Here is a 17,609-nt window from a genome sequence, read left to right as displayed (position 1 = left end):
TACAATTTAATTTTTTTCCTTTTTATAACGTTTAATTTTAAGCTTTGAATATTTATTTCTCATCGATTTACCTCTCTTTATTTCCCTCTCATGTACCTTCTCATTTGCCGTCTTCTTTTTTAGGCGTGTCAAAGCGCAATACAGATCTAACGGTTTTCGCTTTACATGACGTGGTTTTTGTAACTTTTTTTAGCAATACTCTCAAGTTAACATTCCCCACGATGATGACATTCATGCGTAGTTTTAAATTAAACCAGATTCGTATTGTTTTTTCCTGTCGATTCATTAGCACGTAATTACGGAGAAAAAAATCCCCCTCATAGGTTACCCATGCCTATGAAGTTTCAAATCATACTACCTACGTGAAAAAAAAAGTAAACAGAAAAGTTAATTACAACATACTCCAGCATGAATGATTACTATCTACTCAACTCATACCGTTTCATATACCGAAACGATTCTCTACCGCGTTTGAATTAAAAACGAATATTCTATCTCTAGACCAGAAAGTAAAACCAACAGGACACGGAATGCTGTCAGCTTTTGAAATTTACCTCCGATTTGTTGCGGCTCGCCGAGGTTCACATAGAACAGCACGTCCTTTTCGTAGCTTCCCTCCTCGATGATGCCCAGCTGGATGGTTTGCCTGCAACAAAGAGGGAGAGAAAGAGAGGGATGTGAAAGTGCTGATCATTCTTCCATCTTGTGCCATGTTGGCGTATTACTGCTTTCATACTGAAAGTTTTTCGATAGATAAATCAAAGTGCCGGTGGAGATTTACCGATTCGCTTTCTTGTAACATTTCATCGGAAGAATTGATAACTAATTCATTCGAAGTACTTCTATATGATTTCAATATGGATTAGGTTCACAATTTTATCGGATAAGAGTGGAGACAACAACAAAAATTATATGATATGGTTGTGAAAAAATAGAAGTGCGTGGATGATAGACGACATCATTTTCAAGAGGTCCCGAGCGTCGTTTGTAAAGATATCAGCTGGAATGACATGACAGATTACGCTGGAGGGCAATTTGTGATGGATACGTCTGTTGTTGTGTACCGAGAGAGACGAGACAGCGAGACGAGTTAGTTTCAGCTAAATTCCCAGCAGCAACTATAAATTACGGCACTCGAAGCGAGAAGTGGCCAGTACAGCATGTGAACTAGAAAATTCCACAATGAATATTAAGCAGCATTGAATTGATGTCGAATGAAACTTATGTTCAAGATGGAAAAAATCCATTTTGGCCGTATCCCAGCGCAGCATTGAAGCAACTGGTGTAGGGATGGAAGCGATTTTCAATTTCGAAATCGACAAAACGGAGGAAGAAATTAATCACCCTTGCACCGTTTCACATTCAGGCTACCGTGAAGTGCAATAAATCAGAGCAATCAGTTCGGAACGAGGTTCACCTTTGCCGGATTGATGTGCATTTTGGAAACCTTCCGAAGGGATTAAAGAAGGTTTTTCACAGTCACAACCGTTCTTCTCAAATGATTGCATCTCCTAGTTATGATTTTGTTGAAGTTGGATGAATGTTTCCTCATTGTAAAACAAACTTTGAAATCCACTTGGAAAGTTAAGATACCCGGAAGTCGCGTGCGGCTTCCGATACGCAAGCTCCGGCTTTCAACAGCGACGGGAATGAAAATCCCTGTGGATGAAAATACTTTGTGTCGGCTTATCGAGCTTCGTTCGTGAAATAGGATTTTCACACATTTTCTCACACGCTAATTTCATTCTGCGCATGGAGGTGGAGATAAAAGGCCAAAAAGTGCTTCATATCAGAATAATCCTATCATTGCCCTCTGCCAGTGTGTTCAGCACAAAGCTATATTTTCTTTCAATGTTATACCCCTACCCTAGGAAGTTGCGCGTGTGCTTTCGTTTGGCATCACATGGGAATTTCCGCGCGCCTGCGAGAACTGGAAAGAAAGTTTTAATCAGATGTTAATTCTTCTCTTTGCACGTGTTGGCTTTTACTGAAAGCATTGCAAAATAGACAAAACTCGCAAGCTTTTCATGAAGTGTTGACAGAGAACAAATCTTGCAGTCACTTGTCTAAAGGATCTAAGAAGCAATGAAGGATCTCTCACCTCTCATTCTGTTTCGTGAATTACAGAACCCTTATAAAAGTTTCCTGGCTCACTATGAGAAATGTAAACATAACCTAGTTATTAATCAAAGAAAAAGTAAAGAAAAGGAGACTCTCAATGTAACTTAGTTCCTTTCGAAATGTTACGCGTGAAATGCCTGCAGAGAGATAATAATTATGAAAAGGCAATGCGAATACTCTTTCGTTGTAAATCGGATTACCTAATTTGTGTACGAGTTCAACGTAACAAAACTGTAAAATTAATGATCTGTTTTTCTAGAAAAAATCTGTGATTTGTAGTTACGCTTTGGTAACACTAGTTTACAAATAGAAATTACAAAATAAATGAGAAATTTGAAATCAAAAGTTTTTTGAGTTTTACAATCGAGCAGTTCCACAAAAAATGTCCCAGTTTTAATTTTTTTTTTAAATTGTCATTGTTGATTTGGCTGAAACTTCGCATAGACGTTTCTTTCGGCAAAAGATGTCATGTTGTGCTATTGGTTTAATTTTTTGGAACATGACTCATTTTCTAGAAGCTATTGAAAAATTCTATTTTGAAAAGATCAGTATCTTACATGATTAGAAATATTTTTAGAGCCAAAACGGTTTGCTTGATCGGTGTGACGTCTTGGGCAAAGTTGTAGATAATAACTTTGTCTTTTCAAAAAAATATGCACTACAAAATTATTTTTCCTGAAAAAAATCTTAAAGAAAAAATTGTATTTCTAAAAAAGGTCATTTTTTATAAATCTATTTTTTTTATGTAATAACTACAAAAGATTACCTATACAATGCAACTGGCCCGATCGTAAAGAAATCAAGAAAAAAAAATTTATGATTTTTTATGGAAGGACAAAACTATTATCTACAGCTTTGGCAAAAAGACTATGCCAATCAAACAAACCGTTTTGACAGCAAAAATATTATTAATTCTCCATAGTGAGCTCTGTCGGAAATTGAAAATATTTCTACAGCCAAAACGGTTTGTTTGATTGGCATAATGTCTTCGGTAAAGTCGTAAATAACAGCCCCTCGAAAAAATAAATTAAAATTTTTTTTTGCAAGATATCATTACTTTTTTTCTTGATTTCTCTATGATCGGACCGCTTGCATTGCTTAGGTAGGTTTCTAAAATATGAGCTTTTTTGGATAAATAATTTTTGAATTTTTCTCTCAAGAGTGTATATTTATTTTGGAAACACATAATTATTATCTACAACTTTGCCGAATACGTCATACCGATCAAACAAATCGTTTCGGCCCTAAAAATATTTGTAATCATCAATTCCTTCCCATAGCATCAATTCCTTCCTATAGCACAAAATGGCATTTTTTGCCTATGGAAACGTCTATGCAAAGTTTCAGCCAAATCAAAAATCGTGTATTGAATTGGTTGCCCGTTTTTTGTGGAATTGATCAATCATGAAACAGAAGTTGGAAATCAAAACTAAGCATTCATGATTTACAAAATGAAAATAAGAGCAACAAATTGCAAATTGGAAATTAAATTCATAGAAAGAATAAAAAAATGAAAAAAAATATAAGAAATAAGGTATTGAAAAATCAACACTTTAATAAATAGAGTAAGAAAGAAAGATGAAGAAACCTTAAATAAGACAATATTAAGACAATAAAGTGGAAAGGATAAATAAAAATTTTAAAAATAATCAACAGAATGCAGATGTATGTAGAGAAGAAAATGAGTAAAAAGTAAAAAGTAAAAAGTAAAAAGTAAAAAGTAAAAAGTAAAAAGTAAAAAGTAAAAAGTAAAAAGTTAAAAGTAAAAAGTAAAAAGTAAAAAGTAAAAAGTAAAAAGTAAAAAGTAAAAAGTAAAAAGTAAAAAGTAAAAAGTAAAAAGTAAAAAGTAAAAAGTAAAAAGTAAAAAGTAAAAAGTAAAAAGTAAAAAGTAAAAAGTAAAAAGTAAAAAGTAAAAAGTAAAAAATAAAAAGTAAAAAGTAAAAAGTAAAAAGTAAAAAGTAAAAAGTAAAAAGTAAAAAGTAAAAAGTAAAAAGTAAAAAGTAAAAGGGAAAAAGTAAAAAGTAAAAAGTAAAAAGTAAAAAGTAAAAAGTAAAAAGTAAAAAGTAAAAAGTAAAGAGTAAAGAGTAAAAAGTAAAAAGTAAAAAGTAAAAAGTAAAAGTAAAAAGTAAGAAGTAAAAAGCAAAAAGTAAAAAGTAAAAAGTGAAAAGTAAAAAGTAAAAAGTAGAAAGTAAAAAGTAAAAAGTAAAAAGTAAAAAGTAAAATGTAAAAAGTAAAAAGTAAAAAGTAAAAAGTAAAAAGTAAAAAGTAAAAAGTAAAAAGTAAAAGGTAAAAAGTAAAAGGGAAAAAGTAAAAAGTAAAAAGTAAAAAGTAAAAAGTAAAAAGTAAAAAGTAATAAGTAAAAAGTAAAAAGTAAAAAGTAAAAAGTAAGAAGTAATAAGCAAAAAGTGAAAAGTAAAAAGTGAAAAGTAAAAAGTAAAAAGTAGAAAGTAAAAAGTAAAAAGTAAAAAGTAAAAAGTAAAAAGTAAAAAGTAAAACGTAAAAAGTAAAAAGTAAAAAGTAAAAAGTAAAAAGTAAAAAGTAAAAAGTAAAAAGTAAAAAGTAAAAAGTAAAAAGTAAAAAGTAAAAGGGATAAAGTAAAAAGTAAAAAGTAAAAAGTAAAAAGTAAAAAGTAAAAAGTAAAAAGTAAAAAGTAAAAAATAAAAAGTAAAGAGTAAAAAGTAAAAGTAAAAAGTAAAAAGTAAAAAGTAAAAAATAAAAAGTAAAAAGTAAAAAGTAAAAAGTAAAAAGGAAAAAGTAAAAAGTAAAAAGTAAAAAGTAAAAAGTAAAAAGTAAAAAGTAAAAAGTAAAAAGTAAAGAGTAGAGAGTAAAAAGTAAAGAGTAAAAAGTAAAAAGTGAAAAGTAAGAAGTTAAAAGCAAAAAGTAAAAAGTAAAAAGTGAAAAGTAAAAAGTAAAAAGTAGAAAGTAAAAAGTAAAAAGTTAAAGTAAAATGTAAAATGTAAAAAGTAAAAAGTAAAAAGTAAAAAGTAAAAAGTAAAAAGTAAAAAGTAAAAAGTAAAAAGTAAAAAGTAAAAAGTAAAAAGTAAAAAGTAAAAAGTAAAAAGTAAAAAGTAAAATGTAAAAAGTAAAAAGTAAAAAGTAAAAAGTAAAAAGTAAAAAGTAAAAAGTAAAAAGTAAAAAGTAAAAGGGATAAAGTAAAAAGTAAAAAGTAAAAAGTAAAAAGTAGAAAGTAAAAAGTAAAAAGTAAAAAGCAAAAAGTAAAAAGTAAAAAGTAAAAAGTAAAAAGTAAAAAGTAAAAAGTAAAAAGGTAAAAAGTAAAAACTAAAAAGTAAAAAGGAAAAAGTAAAAAGTAAAAAGTAAAAAGTGAAAAGTAAAAAGTAAAAAGTAAAAAGTAAAAAGTAAAAAGTAAAAAGTAAAAAGTAAAAAGTAAAAAGTAAGAAGTAAAAAGTAAAAAGTAAAAAGTAAAGAGTAAAATGTAAAAAGTAAAAAGTAAAAAGTAAAAAGTAAAAAGTAAAAAGTAAAAAGTAAAAAGTAAAAAGTAAAAAGTAAAAAGTAAAAAGTAAAAAGTAAAAAGTAAAATGTAAAAAGTAAAAAGTAAAAAGTAAAAAGTAAAAAGTAAAAAGTAAAAAGTAAAAAGTAAAAAGTAAAAAGTAAAAGGGAAAAAGTAAAAAGTAAAAAGTAAAAGTAAAAAGTAAAAAGTAAAAAGAAAAAAGTAAAAAGTAAAAAGTAAAAAGTAAAAAGTAAAAAGTAAAAAGTAAAAAGTAAAAAGTAAAAAGTAAAAAGTAAAAAGTAAAAAGTAAAAAGTAAAAAGTAAAAAGTAAAAAGTAAAAAGTAAAAAGTAAAAAGTAAAAATTAAAAAGTAAAAAGTAAAAAGTAAAAAGTAAAAAGTAAAAAGTAAAAAGTAAAGAGTAAAAAGTAAAAAGTAAAAAGTAAAAAGCAAAAAAAAGTAAAAAGTAAAAAGTAAAAAGTTAAAAGTAAAAAGTAAAAAGTAAAAAGTAAAAAGTAAAAAGTAAAAAGTAAAAAGTAAAAAGTAAAAAGTAAAAAGTAAAAAGTAAAAAGTAAAAAGTAAAAAGTAAAAAGTAAAAAGTAAAAAGTAAAAAGTAAAAAGTAAAAAGTAAAAAGTAAAAAGTAAAAAGTAAAAAGTAAAAAGTAAAAAGTAAAAAGTAAAAAGTAAAAAGTAAAAAGTAAAAAGTAAAAAGTAAAAAGTAAAAAGTAAAAAGTAAAAAGTAAAAAGTAAAAAGTAAAAAGTAAAAAGTAAAAAGTAAAAAGTAAAAAGTAAAAAGTAAAAAGTAAAAAGTAAAAAGTAAAAAGTAAAAAGTAAAAAGTAAAAAGTAAAAAGTAAAAAGTAAAAAGTAAAAAGTAAAAAGTAAAAAGTAAAAAGTAAAAAGTAAAAAGTAAAAAGTAAAAAGTAAAAAGTAAAAAGTAAAAAGTAAAAAGTAAAAAGTAAAAAGTAAAAAGTAAAAAGTAAAAAGTAAAAAGTAAAAAGTAAAAAGTAAAAAGTAAAAAGTAAAAAGTAAAAAGTAAAAAGTAAAAAGTAAAAAGTAAAAAGTAAAAAGTAAAAAGTAAAAAGTAAAAAGTAAAAAGTAAAAAGTAAAAAGTAAAAAGTAAAAAGTAAAAAGTAAAAAGTAAAAAGTAAAAAGTAAAAAGTAAAAAGTAAAAAGTAAAAAGTAAAAAGTAAAAAGTAAAAAGTAAAAAGTAAAAAGTAAAAAGTAAAAAGTAAAAAGTAAAAAGTAAAAAGTAAAAAGTAAAAAGTAAAAGGTAAAAAGTAAAAAGTAAAAAGTGAAAAGTAAAAAGTAAAAAGTAAAACGTAAAAAGTAAAAAGTAAAAAGTAAAAGTAAAAATTAAAAAGTAAAAAGTAAAAAGTGAAACGTAAAAAGTAAAAAGTGAAAAGTGAAAAGTGAAAAGTGAAAAGTGAGAAGGGAAAAGTGAATAGGGAATAGCGAATAGTTAATAGTTAATAGTGAATAGTGAATAGTGAATAGTGAATAGTGAATAGTGAATAGTGAATAGTGAATAGTGAATAGTGAATAGTGAATAGTGAATAGTGAATAGTGAATAGTGAATAGTGAATAGTGAATAGTGAATAGTGAATAGTGAATAGTGAATAGTGAATAGTGAATAGTGAATAGTGAATAGTGAATAGTGAATAGTGAATAGTGAATAGTGAATAGTGAATAGTGAATAGTGAATAGTGAATAGTGAATAGTGAATAGTAAATAGTGAATAGTGAATAGTGAATAGTGAATAGTGAATAGTGAATAGTGAATAGTGAATAGTGAATAGTGAATAGTGAATAGTGAATAGTGAATAGTGAATATTGAATAGTGAATAGTGAATAGTGAATAGTGAATAGTGAAAAGTGAAAACTTTCACATGTCAAATTTGGTTCCATTTGCTTCCGAGTAATGCAGATATTAGTGTTAGATTTGCATAGGAGCCCTTCCTTCCAGAGATGAATAGGGTGTCAAACTACCAGAGAAATAATTTTTGCTCCCAAAAACCTCCACACGCCTAATTTGTTTCCATTTGTTTGTTAAGTTCTCGAGTGATGCAGGAACTTGTGTTTCATTTGTGTGAGAACCCTCCCTTCCAGTGGAGGGAGGCGTCTCAAACCATTATAATAACCTATCCCGGCCACAAAAATCTCTCCATTCTAATTTTCACGTCGATCGATTCAGTAGTTTCCAAGTCTCTATGGACCAGACGGATAGACAGACAGAAATTACTGTATTTTTATATGGTTAGATTAAATAAAAATAACCGCCTCGTCATATGTAACAACTCTGTAACAACTAAAATATGTAACAACTAAAATAACTCGAAATCGGTTATATTGAAAGATAGAAAAAAAAACTTTTTCTACAAAGTTGCGCAAAATTAACGAAGCTACAAAATTGTAGAACATTGTTTAACTCTATCAGCAAAGTAAAAAAAGTTAGATGGTGGATTTCATCGAAAATTTGGGTGGCCCTAATTTGTGATTAAAGTAAAATGTGCGCTTTTCAATATTGCATAATTTTGTAGAAGGAAGCTTTTCTCTACAATCTTATTATCGAGCTCTAGATGCAAATTTCCCCCTGAACTCGTTCTCTAGAACGCTGTTGGATGGGTAACCCAGCGTCTTCACCAATTCAACATTGAAAGGAGGCGCAAGGTTACGTTTGCGTTGAAATGGCTATATAATGTCAACAAAATTCACAGGAATGGTTAAATAACTATTATCTGTCATATTTTCCATTTTTTTCCGACGGTTCAATTTAATTTAAAATCTTTTTCAATGATGCTACAAATGGACAAGTTTTTTTTTCACATATATAATAGACAAGTTGTTACAAAAAAAAATCTATAATCAGAAAACAGTACTTACAGAAAGGATATCTATTCGACAAAAACGATATCCTATCTGTAAGTGACTGTTTTCTGTTTCTAGATTTTTTTTGGTAACAACTTGTCTATTTTAGAACCCTTGAAAAAGATTTTGAATTGAATTAATTTGTCATTAAAAAAATATGTTATTTTAGAGAAATTCAACTGTTTATGGACATTCTGTGCCGAACACGCATCAGTACTGGACGTGTTTGGTGATCGGTCCGATAGAGTATAAAACAAAAGACGTGTGAACAAGTGTTGGCATTGTTTGCCTGGTCGAGTGAAATAAATCCGGGTTCAAGGTCGTTCCTTTGTGCAACTGTTTCGCATCGTGACTGCCAGCTGGTGCGTAAGCCGATTTGGCTGCTGGCTGGATTGTGCTACAGCAGTGGACGAGACACAAACGAGGAAAAAGAAGAAGCCATCAGTGTCAGCGAGTCGTATCGCTGTGTGGAGTGATCTCACACCTGGCTCGCTGCTGGTGGCTGTTTGGTGCTGCTGTATTGGTGCTGCTGGCTGTAACGGCTGCTACTTCGAACGATCGGACAACCAACCTTACTGGAAGGGAGAAATAAAAAGGTACGTGTTCTTGTCAGCGCTAGTGCGCTAAACATAGCGCGATGGATGTAGATCCCTCGCCTCCCGCGCCACCATCCCCGAACCCCTCTGACCCTGACCCTTCTGTTACCCCCTCCCCTGTTCATTCTTCAGTCCCCCCTCGCCCCAGGCTTTACCCAGACGGAGCCCAGGGCAGCTATACTGTTTATTTTCGGCCAAAGGCAGGACCGAAATCGAAAAAGTTGAACCTCTTGCAGATTTCTAAAGACCTGACGAAGGAGTACAAGGGCGTGACCGAAATTTCCAAGGTCCGGCCTAACAAGCTCCGTGTCGTGGTCGGTAACCTGAAAGAGGCCAACGATATAGCTTGCTCTGAGCTCTTCACACGCGAGTATCGCGTTTACATACCCGCACGAGACGTGGAGATCGACGGTGTCATAACCGATTCGAGTCTGTCCGTCGAGTGTATACTGCAAAGTGCCAAAGGGTGCTTTAAGAACAAAACGTGTCCCGAAGTAAAGGTGCTCGACTGCAAGCAATTGCGGTCAGCATCGATCATCGGTGGCAAAACAGTATACACTCCGTCAGACTCGTTTCGAGTTACGTTCGCCGGGTCTGCACTACCAAGCCACGTCTCGATCCACCGGGTTCGTCTCCCTGTGAGGCTCTACGTGCCCCGCGTCATGAACTGCCTGAATTGCAAGCAGTTAGGCCATACAGCCGCCTACTGCTGCAATAAGGCACGTTGTGGCAAGTGTGGGGAGTCTCATGCGGAAGATTCTTGCAGTGTTAACGCTGAAAAGTGTATTCACTGCGGAGAAAATCTGCATGAGCTCTCGACATGTGCGGTGTACATGCAGCGCAGGGATAAAATAAAACGGTCTCTCAAAGAGCGTTCAAAGCGTTCCTACGCTGACATGCTGAAGAAGACCGTTACCACTTCTCCCGTTACTTCGAACCCCTTCGATCTGTTGCCCTCTGAGGAAACCGATTCTGACGATTCACCAGCGGGAGCATCTTACGCCAATCCTGGGGAGTCTAGAAAGAGGAAAAGTGTTTCCTCTCCTAAACTTCCCAGAAAAGGTCCTAAGATTTCTCAAAGTGAAATGAAGGTTACAAACAAACCAAACAGTGCTGCGGAAAAACCGAAGCAAACTCCTCCTGGGCTGGCAAATTTAAAGTCCCAGAAGGAGTTCCCAGCACTGCCAGGAACATCTAAAACCCCAGTTGCTCCTTTTACACTCCCAGTTGATGAAACAAACTCTGGATTAGTGAAATTTTCTGACATTGTGGACTGGATTTTTGAAACTTTCAATGTACCCGATCCAATTAAAATTTTTCTTACAGCATTCCTCCCAACAGTTAGATCATTTTTGAAGCAGTTGACTGCCCAATGGCCTCTCCTTGCAGCGATTGTATCCTTCGATGCCTAATTCAACTGCGTATATGAAGGATTCTATCTCTGTCTTACAGTGGAATTGTAGAAGTATTTTACCAAAAATTGATTCGTTTAAAGTTTTGATAAATAAAAACAAATGCGATGCATTTTCCCTTTGTGAAACTTGGCTTACTTCAAATATTGATCTCAACTTCCATGATTTTAATATTATTCGCCTTGATCGAGACACCCCATATGGAGGAGTACTTTTAGGGATTAAAAAGTGCTATTCTTTCTATCGTATTAACCTCCCCTCGATTCCAGGCATCGAAGTTGTCGCATGTCAAATGACAATACAAGGTAAAGAGCTTTGTATTGCCTCAATATATATTCCCCCCAGAGCACAGGTTGGGCAACGGCTGCTCTTTGATTTAATAGAACTTCTTCCCTCGCCACGTTTGATTTTGGGAGACTTCAACTCTCATGGCGTGGCTTGGGGTTCCCCATACAATGATAACCGCTCCTCTTTAATCTATAACCTTTGCGATGACTTCGACATGACTATTTTAAACAACGGTGAAATGACACGTATCCCGAAACCTCCAGCGCGCCCAAGCGCTTTGGATCTATCCTTATGTTCGACGTCGCTACGATTGGATTGCACATGGAAGGTAATCCTCGATCCTCACGGTAGCGACCATCTGCCTATTCTTATTTCAATTACTAACGGGTCAACTCGCATGCGACCAATTGACATTCCGTATGACCTCACACGAAATGTCGATTGGAAGTTATACGAGGAAATGATTTCAAAAGCGGTCGAGTCGATTCAACATCATTCACCACTTGAAGAATACAACCTCCTCGCGGGCTTGATTCTCGACGCCGCGTTGCAAGCCCAAACGAAGAAATATCCCGGCGTAACGATCAAAGAACGGCCTCCCACTCCGTGGTGGGACCAAGAGTGCTCCGATGTCTACACGCAAAGATCCGGCGCGTTTAAGGCCTACCAGACGGGAGGTATACCTGGCGACTATTTACGGTATTCGGAGCTTGATACCAAGCTTAAAAGCTTGGCTAAAGCAAAGAAACGTGGATATTGGCGTCGGTTCGTGAACGAGACGTCGAGGGAGACATCGATGAGCACTCTTTGGAACACAGCCCGAAGAATGCGGAATCGCGTAACGGTCAACGAAAGCGAGGAGTCTTCAAGTAGGTGGATATTTGATTTTGCCAGGAAAGTATGTCCGGACTCTGTTCCTGAGCAAAATATTGTTCGCGATGCGTCTCCGGGCCACGACGCGATAGAATCACCTTTTACGATGGCAGAACTTTCAGTTGCCCTCCTGTCCTGTAACAATAACGCGCCTGGATTAGATAGAATCAAATTCAACTTGTTGAAGAATCTACCCGGCAATGCCAAGAGGCGCTTGTTGAACTTGTTCAATAAGTTCCTGGAGCAAAACATTGTACCGCAGGATTGGAGGCAAGTGAAGGTGATCGCCATCCAAAAACCAGGGAAACCAGCTTCTAATCACAACTCTTATAGGCCGATTGCAATGCTATCCTGTATCCGGAAATTGATGGAAAAAATGATACTCCGTCGTTTAGACCACTGGGTCGAATCAAATGGTCTACTATCAGAAACTCAATTTGGCTTCCGCCGTGCCAAAGGGACGAATGATTGTCTTGCGTTGCTTTCAACAGATATTCAGCTGGCGTATGCTCGTAAAGAACAAATGGCGTCTGCGTTCTTGGACATTAAGGGGGCTTTTGATTCCGTTTCTATTGACATTCTTTCGGGTAAACTTCACCGACAAGGATTTTCTCCAATTTTGAACAATTTTTTGCACAACTTGTTGTCCGAAAAGCACATGCATTTTACGCATGGCGATTTGGCAACTTTTCGCATTAGCTACATGGGTCTTCCCCAGGGCTCATGTTTAAGCCCCCTTCTTTACAACTTTTATGTAAATGACATCGACGAATGTCTGGCAAATTCATGCACGATAAGACAACTTGCAGACGACAGTGTAATCTCTGTTACAGGAGCCAAAGCTGCCGATTTGCAAGGACCATTGCAAGATACCTTGGACAATTTGTCTGCTTGGGCTTTACAGCTAGGTATCGAATTCTCTCCGGAGAAGACTGAGATAGTAGTTTTTTCTAGGAAGCATGAACCTGCTCAGCTTCAAACACAATTAATGGGTAAAACGATTTCTCAGGTTTTGGTACACAAATATCTTGGTGTCTGGTTCGACTCTAAAGGCACCTGGGGTTGTCACGTGAGGTATCTGATGAAAAAATGTCAACAAAGAGTGAATTTTCTTCGTACAATAACCGGACAATGGTGGGGAGCCCATCCAGGAGACCTTATAAGGCTTTACCAAACAACGATATTGTCTGTTATTGAATACGGGTGTTTCTGCTTCCGCTCCGCAGCAAACACACATTTGATCAAACTGGAGCGAATACAATATCGTTGTTTGCGTATCGCCTTAGGTTGCATGCAGTCGACCCATACGATGAGTTTGGAGGTTTTAGCTGGAGTACTACCATTGAAAAACCGCTTCTGGAGCCTGTCTTCTCGTATTCTAATCAAATGTGAGGTCTTGAACCGTCCCGTGATTGAAAATTTTGAAAGGTTAATCGAACTTAATTCTCAAACCCGTTTTATGACATTGTATTTCAATCACATGTCCCAAAATATTAACCCTTCTTCGAATATTCCAAATCGTGTCGACTTATCAAATACTTCTGATTCTACTGTGTTTTTCGATACATCCATGATAGAAGAAACTCGTGGAATCCCGGATCATTTACGCGTGCAGCAGATCCCTAAAATTTTTTCCAATAAATATCGAAACATCAACTGCGACAATATGTACTACACTGACGGATCACTTCTTGATGGGTCCACTGGCTTCGGTATCTTCAATAACAATTTAACCGTCTCCCATAAGCTCGATAATCCTGCTTCTGTTTACGTCGCAGAATTAGCTGCAATTCAGTACACCCTAGGGATTATCGAAAAAATGCCCACGGACCATTATTTCATCTTTACGGACAGTCTCAGTTCCATTGAGGCTCTCCGATCGATGAAAGATGTTAAGCACTCTCCGTATTTCCTGGGGAAAATACGGGAACATCTGAGTGCTTTATCCGAAAAATCTACTCAGATTACCTTAGCGTGGGTCCCTTCTCACTGCTCGATACCGGGTAATGAGAAAGCGGACTCTTTGGCTAAGGTGGGCGCAACAAACGGTGATATTTATGAAAGACCAATTGCCTTTAATGAATTTTTCGCACTTGTACGTCAGAATACGATCATCAGTTGGCAAAATGCTTGGACCAGAGGGGAATTGGGAAGGTGGTTACATTCCATAATCCCCAAAGTATCGACGAACCCGTGGTTCAAGGGGTTGGATGTAGGTCGGGATTTCATTTGCGTGATGTCCCGGCTTATGTCCAATCACTATAGATTTGACGCGCTCCTCCGTCGTGTTGGGCTCGGGGAAAGTGGTATCTGTGCCTGTGGTGAAGGTTATCACGACATAGAGCATGTGGTTTGGTCATGCCCTGTACACCGTGACGCCAGGTCTAAATTAATAGCTTCCCTGCAGGCCGAGGGTAGACAGCCGGCTGTTCCTGTTCGTGATGTCTTGGCGAGCCGTGACCTATCCTACATGTCCCTTATATACGTTTTCCTGAAATCCATCCACGCCCCAGTCTAGTCCCGTTCCCCTCCGTCTACACCCAACAAAACGACAAGAACACGTTTGAACCTTAAGCACAAAACCAGCAACCAGACCCCGCACAACAGAACCAGGACCCAAGGACTACGAGCCTCTGTCCCAACTCACGACATCGTGGCTCAGCAGAACGAATCCATACATGCCATTCGACGATTATCAGACGACCATTGAACAACAAAACACTGATTGGAAATCCCATGCTTGTTTTAAGTTAGACTTAATTTCAGCTCGTAGTCGGCAGCGAGGATAAAAAATTTGCTTTAGTTTTTAAGTCATCAGATATAATTGGCGCCGTTAAACATTAAATTGTATTTGTGCCGTGTCAAATAAATGTTATGTGAAGAAAAAAAAAAAACTGTTTATGGACAAAAAATGCCACTTTGAGCTATTGGTTCAATCGAAAATTTGTAATTTTTCAAATATCGGAAATTGCAGTCCAAAACTGGGAAACTAAAACCGTAATTCTAAGATTGGCATTCGACAGTTCCAAAACCAGCAATACAGAAAATTGAAAAAAAATGAATTTAGAATCGAAGGAAAGCGAACCTAGCTTGAAAATTTGCTGGTATAAAACTTAAAATTATGCCACGAAAATGCTCAAACCGGAGTTTACAAGTCCGAAAATGAATTCATGGCGCTCTTCTGACGGTTTTCAAGCAAGCGAAAATGTGTTTCTACTTTAGTACAGTGCAAAAGGGAATGATAAATTTTATGCATTGACAGCAGGCAAAAGTTAATTTTTGAACGCAAATGAAGCCGCAAATTAGTACCCTCTTCGGGTGAAACTTTTGTGAGGCTGAAAAATGATTCACCTTTCGGTGTTTTAGATACCGTACAAAGTACGAAGCGACTCCGCTGTGGTGGAGAAACGTTGAAGAAACATTTTGCTTATCTATGCGTGATCACGAGTCGCACAAAATCTGACAGAATGAAAAGTCGCCCCAAAACCGGAATAAATGAAGCGCCAATTCGTTAATTAGAGCAACACGTTCTGGGCTGCAGGACGATGCTCAATTTAGTCCAAATATATCAACCCAATTTTATCGTTTGAAAAAAAACAAGTTTAGTTTTCCACACTAACCGCACTTGTTTGCGCAGCATCATGCAACTGTTTATTTTCCCGCCTGCCAACACCGATGTTAAACATCATCGGATCCGATTGGGCCGTCCGTCAGTGCACTCTGTTGCAGCGTGACGGGGGAACCGATCCGACACGACAGAAGACGGCAGATTTGCTGCGTGGGAGCAACAGCAGACTGCATCTTTTCCGAATGCATTCGCCGGCCGCCGATTGTTTACATTGAAATTAATCAAAACAGGAGATTTAACTTAATCGACGCGATCGATCGGTACTGCCGCACTGTTGCGTCCCACTGATGAATTTGGTTTCGGAATTGGGGTCGGCCAAAAACGCGAAGGGGAATTATCACACACCCAGGGCAGGCAAGCAGCATCACCGCACGCGGATGCGGTTGACGTTGATGAGCTCGAATTTTCGGAAATCTTGGCGCATCCAAGTAGTGAAAGAGAGAAAGAAAGAGAAAATCTGGGCTGGATTTGGCGAATTACTGCGCAAGTATTTATATGTTTGGAGTGTAAATATTAGCGAACGGGAATCATGAGCTAGAGCTGCAATAAATAACACTTGCTTTCTTGGCCGGGTGGAGTGCAGCTCTCGCGGGAAACACAACCCCATACAATTTTTACCCGTCTGTGGAAAGTGTAGTAAATTACATATTTGACTTGAATGATGAGCACTGAAAGCTGAAAGTTGATTAGCGATTTTTTTCATGTTCCGCAGAACATATAACGATCGATAAACAATCAACTGTTGGAAGTGCCAATTCATTTGCAGCAGTTTTTATCGCTCGAGTAAATGGATCTTGACAAGTTTCCTCGCTTTTCCTTTCGGAACCAAAATAGCGTTAGTGTCCTGAATAATAAATGACACTCGTTATGCGCTTTATGCTGAAGTCGCACCAACTATCCAAGCGACATCACTAGACGCCGAATACGGCTATGAAGCAGCGCAGCCGTGGGGATGAATTTACACTATTTCCCATCTGGTCATGTTTTATTCACCAACCGGTCGTCGCTAGCGCAGGCTGTCTTCCCCAATGGCAACCAACTGTGCTGTACAGTGTTTCCTCCTCCGCTTACCTCAGTGCCGATAATAAGATCAGCGGAACCCGGTTTGCAGCAAGCGCGATATTTTCTCCGCCTTCCGTCGTAGCTCATCTCTGCACGCCACGTGAAGCTGGAAGCATTTATGCTAACGACGCAAAGTAAGATTACTTTTTATAGTTTTAGTGCTCTCTCCAGGGGAGGGTTGCCTGTCGGTTGGTATTTGTGTCGGGGTGTACAACTTACCACGCGAGATATACTCAACGGGGTTCTTGGGGAAGAAAGTGTACACGCAAAAGTACGAATCCTAGCCAGTTATTGCGTTTTTTGGTTCTGATTCGCACAAGTTTTGCTCTGATTTCGGAACGGAATTTCGCATTTAGAATTTTTTTCCCCAAGAACTCGAACTAAACAAGAACGATGAAACAAGTGAAAATGAGAAAAGTAAGTAAGTTTCAAATGAATAAGAAGCCATTGTCCATTCCTACAGTACATCTCTAACAAAGTTGAAAAGTTCCTTTTTATAATTGGCCACACAAAACATTAACTTTTTATAGACACTCGGGTTACAATTAAAACTCTCCCATTTTTAAACAGAAATTTGATTTTACGCTTATTACTAAGACTCATTCTTTATTCAGGTTTCAAGCCTAACCAAAAATTGCACTATTTCCGCATCATCTTACTTTTACGTGTAGAATTTCGACTTCATAAAAGGGGGACATAAGTAAAAACGAAACCAGTGAATTCAAGCCCTGCTCTCAAAAGGTCCACTTCCGACAGTGGCTATGCGGTTTCCGGTACACCATTCTCTGTAGCTATTAAATTTAGAGACAACCGGATTGGCGAAAGGTAATCTACAACTGGGAGTGGTTCCATAACTACATTATCTGGCTAATGTGGAGACTACTGTTTTATGTTTATGGCTTTTAAACAGCCATTAACTGGAACTGGAATGTATTTCACGTGTTATTTACGTACTACCGCGAATGTGTTATTTATTCAAACGCTAGTTTCCCAGCACCAAAAACCGCAAAAACTGCACAGATCGGAAACAGATAAAATAGAATTTAATCTGTGTACACAATGCTGTCAATACGGGTGAAGATGATAAGCGCGACATTAAATCTTTCCGGTTTCGGAATTTAATCGAACATACCACCAGCACAAAGTTGAATCAATGAAACGAAGACGACGGAAACGACTGGATGGAGCTCGTTAAAAGTCATCAATGAGATTTTTATCCATTTATTGCTCCGTTCTTTTTTTTTGTGCTGGATTGAGGAAAATCATAAATACGGCACAGAGGATCGTCTTCCTTCATCATTTATAACGGAATGCGGAAT

The 17,609-nt window shown here is 36.1% G+C and overlaps 1 protein-coding gene across 6 annotated transcripts in view; it reads right to left on the bottom strand.

Annotated features, from left to right (window-relative positions):
* The window catches only part of LOC129730047 (sodium/calcium exchanger 1), a 488,453-nt gene that overhangs the window by 198,053 nt on the left and 272,791 nt on the right, over positions 1-17,609 (bottom strand). For all 6 annotated transcript variants that reach the window (XM_055689055.1, XM_055689080.1, XM_055689095.1 and 3 more), the window contains one exon: positions 555-646. In XM_055689055.1, the coding sequence (XP_055545030.1) occupies positions 555-646 (92 nt within the window). The remainder of the gene's footprint in view (positions 1-554; positions 647-17,609) is intronic.

This window comes from Wyeomyia smithii, chromosome 1 (assembly GCF_029784165.1).
Source record: "Wyeomyia smithii strain HCP4-BCI-WySm-NY-G18 chromosome 1, ASM2978416v1, whole genome shotgun sequence".
Lineage (NCBI taxonomy): Eukaryota > Metazoa > Arthropoda > Insecta > Diptera > Culicidae > Wyeomyia > Wyeomyia smithii.
This window is presented reverse-complemented; position numbering and strand designations above follow the sequence as displayed.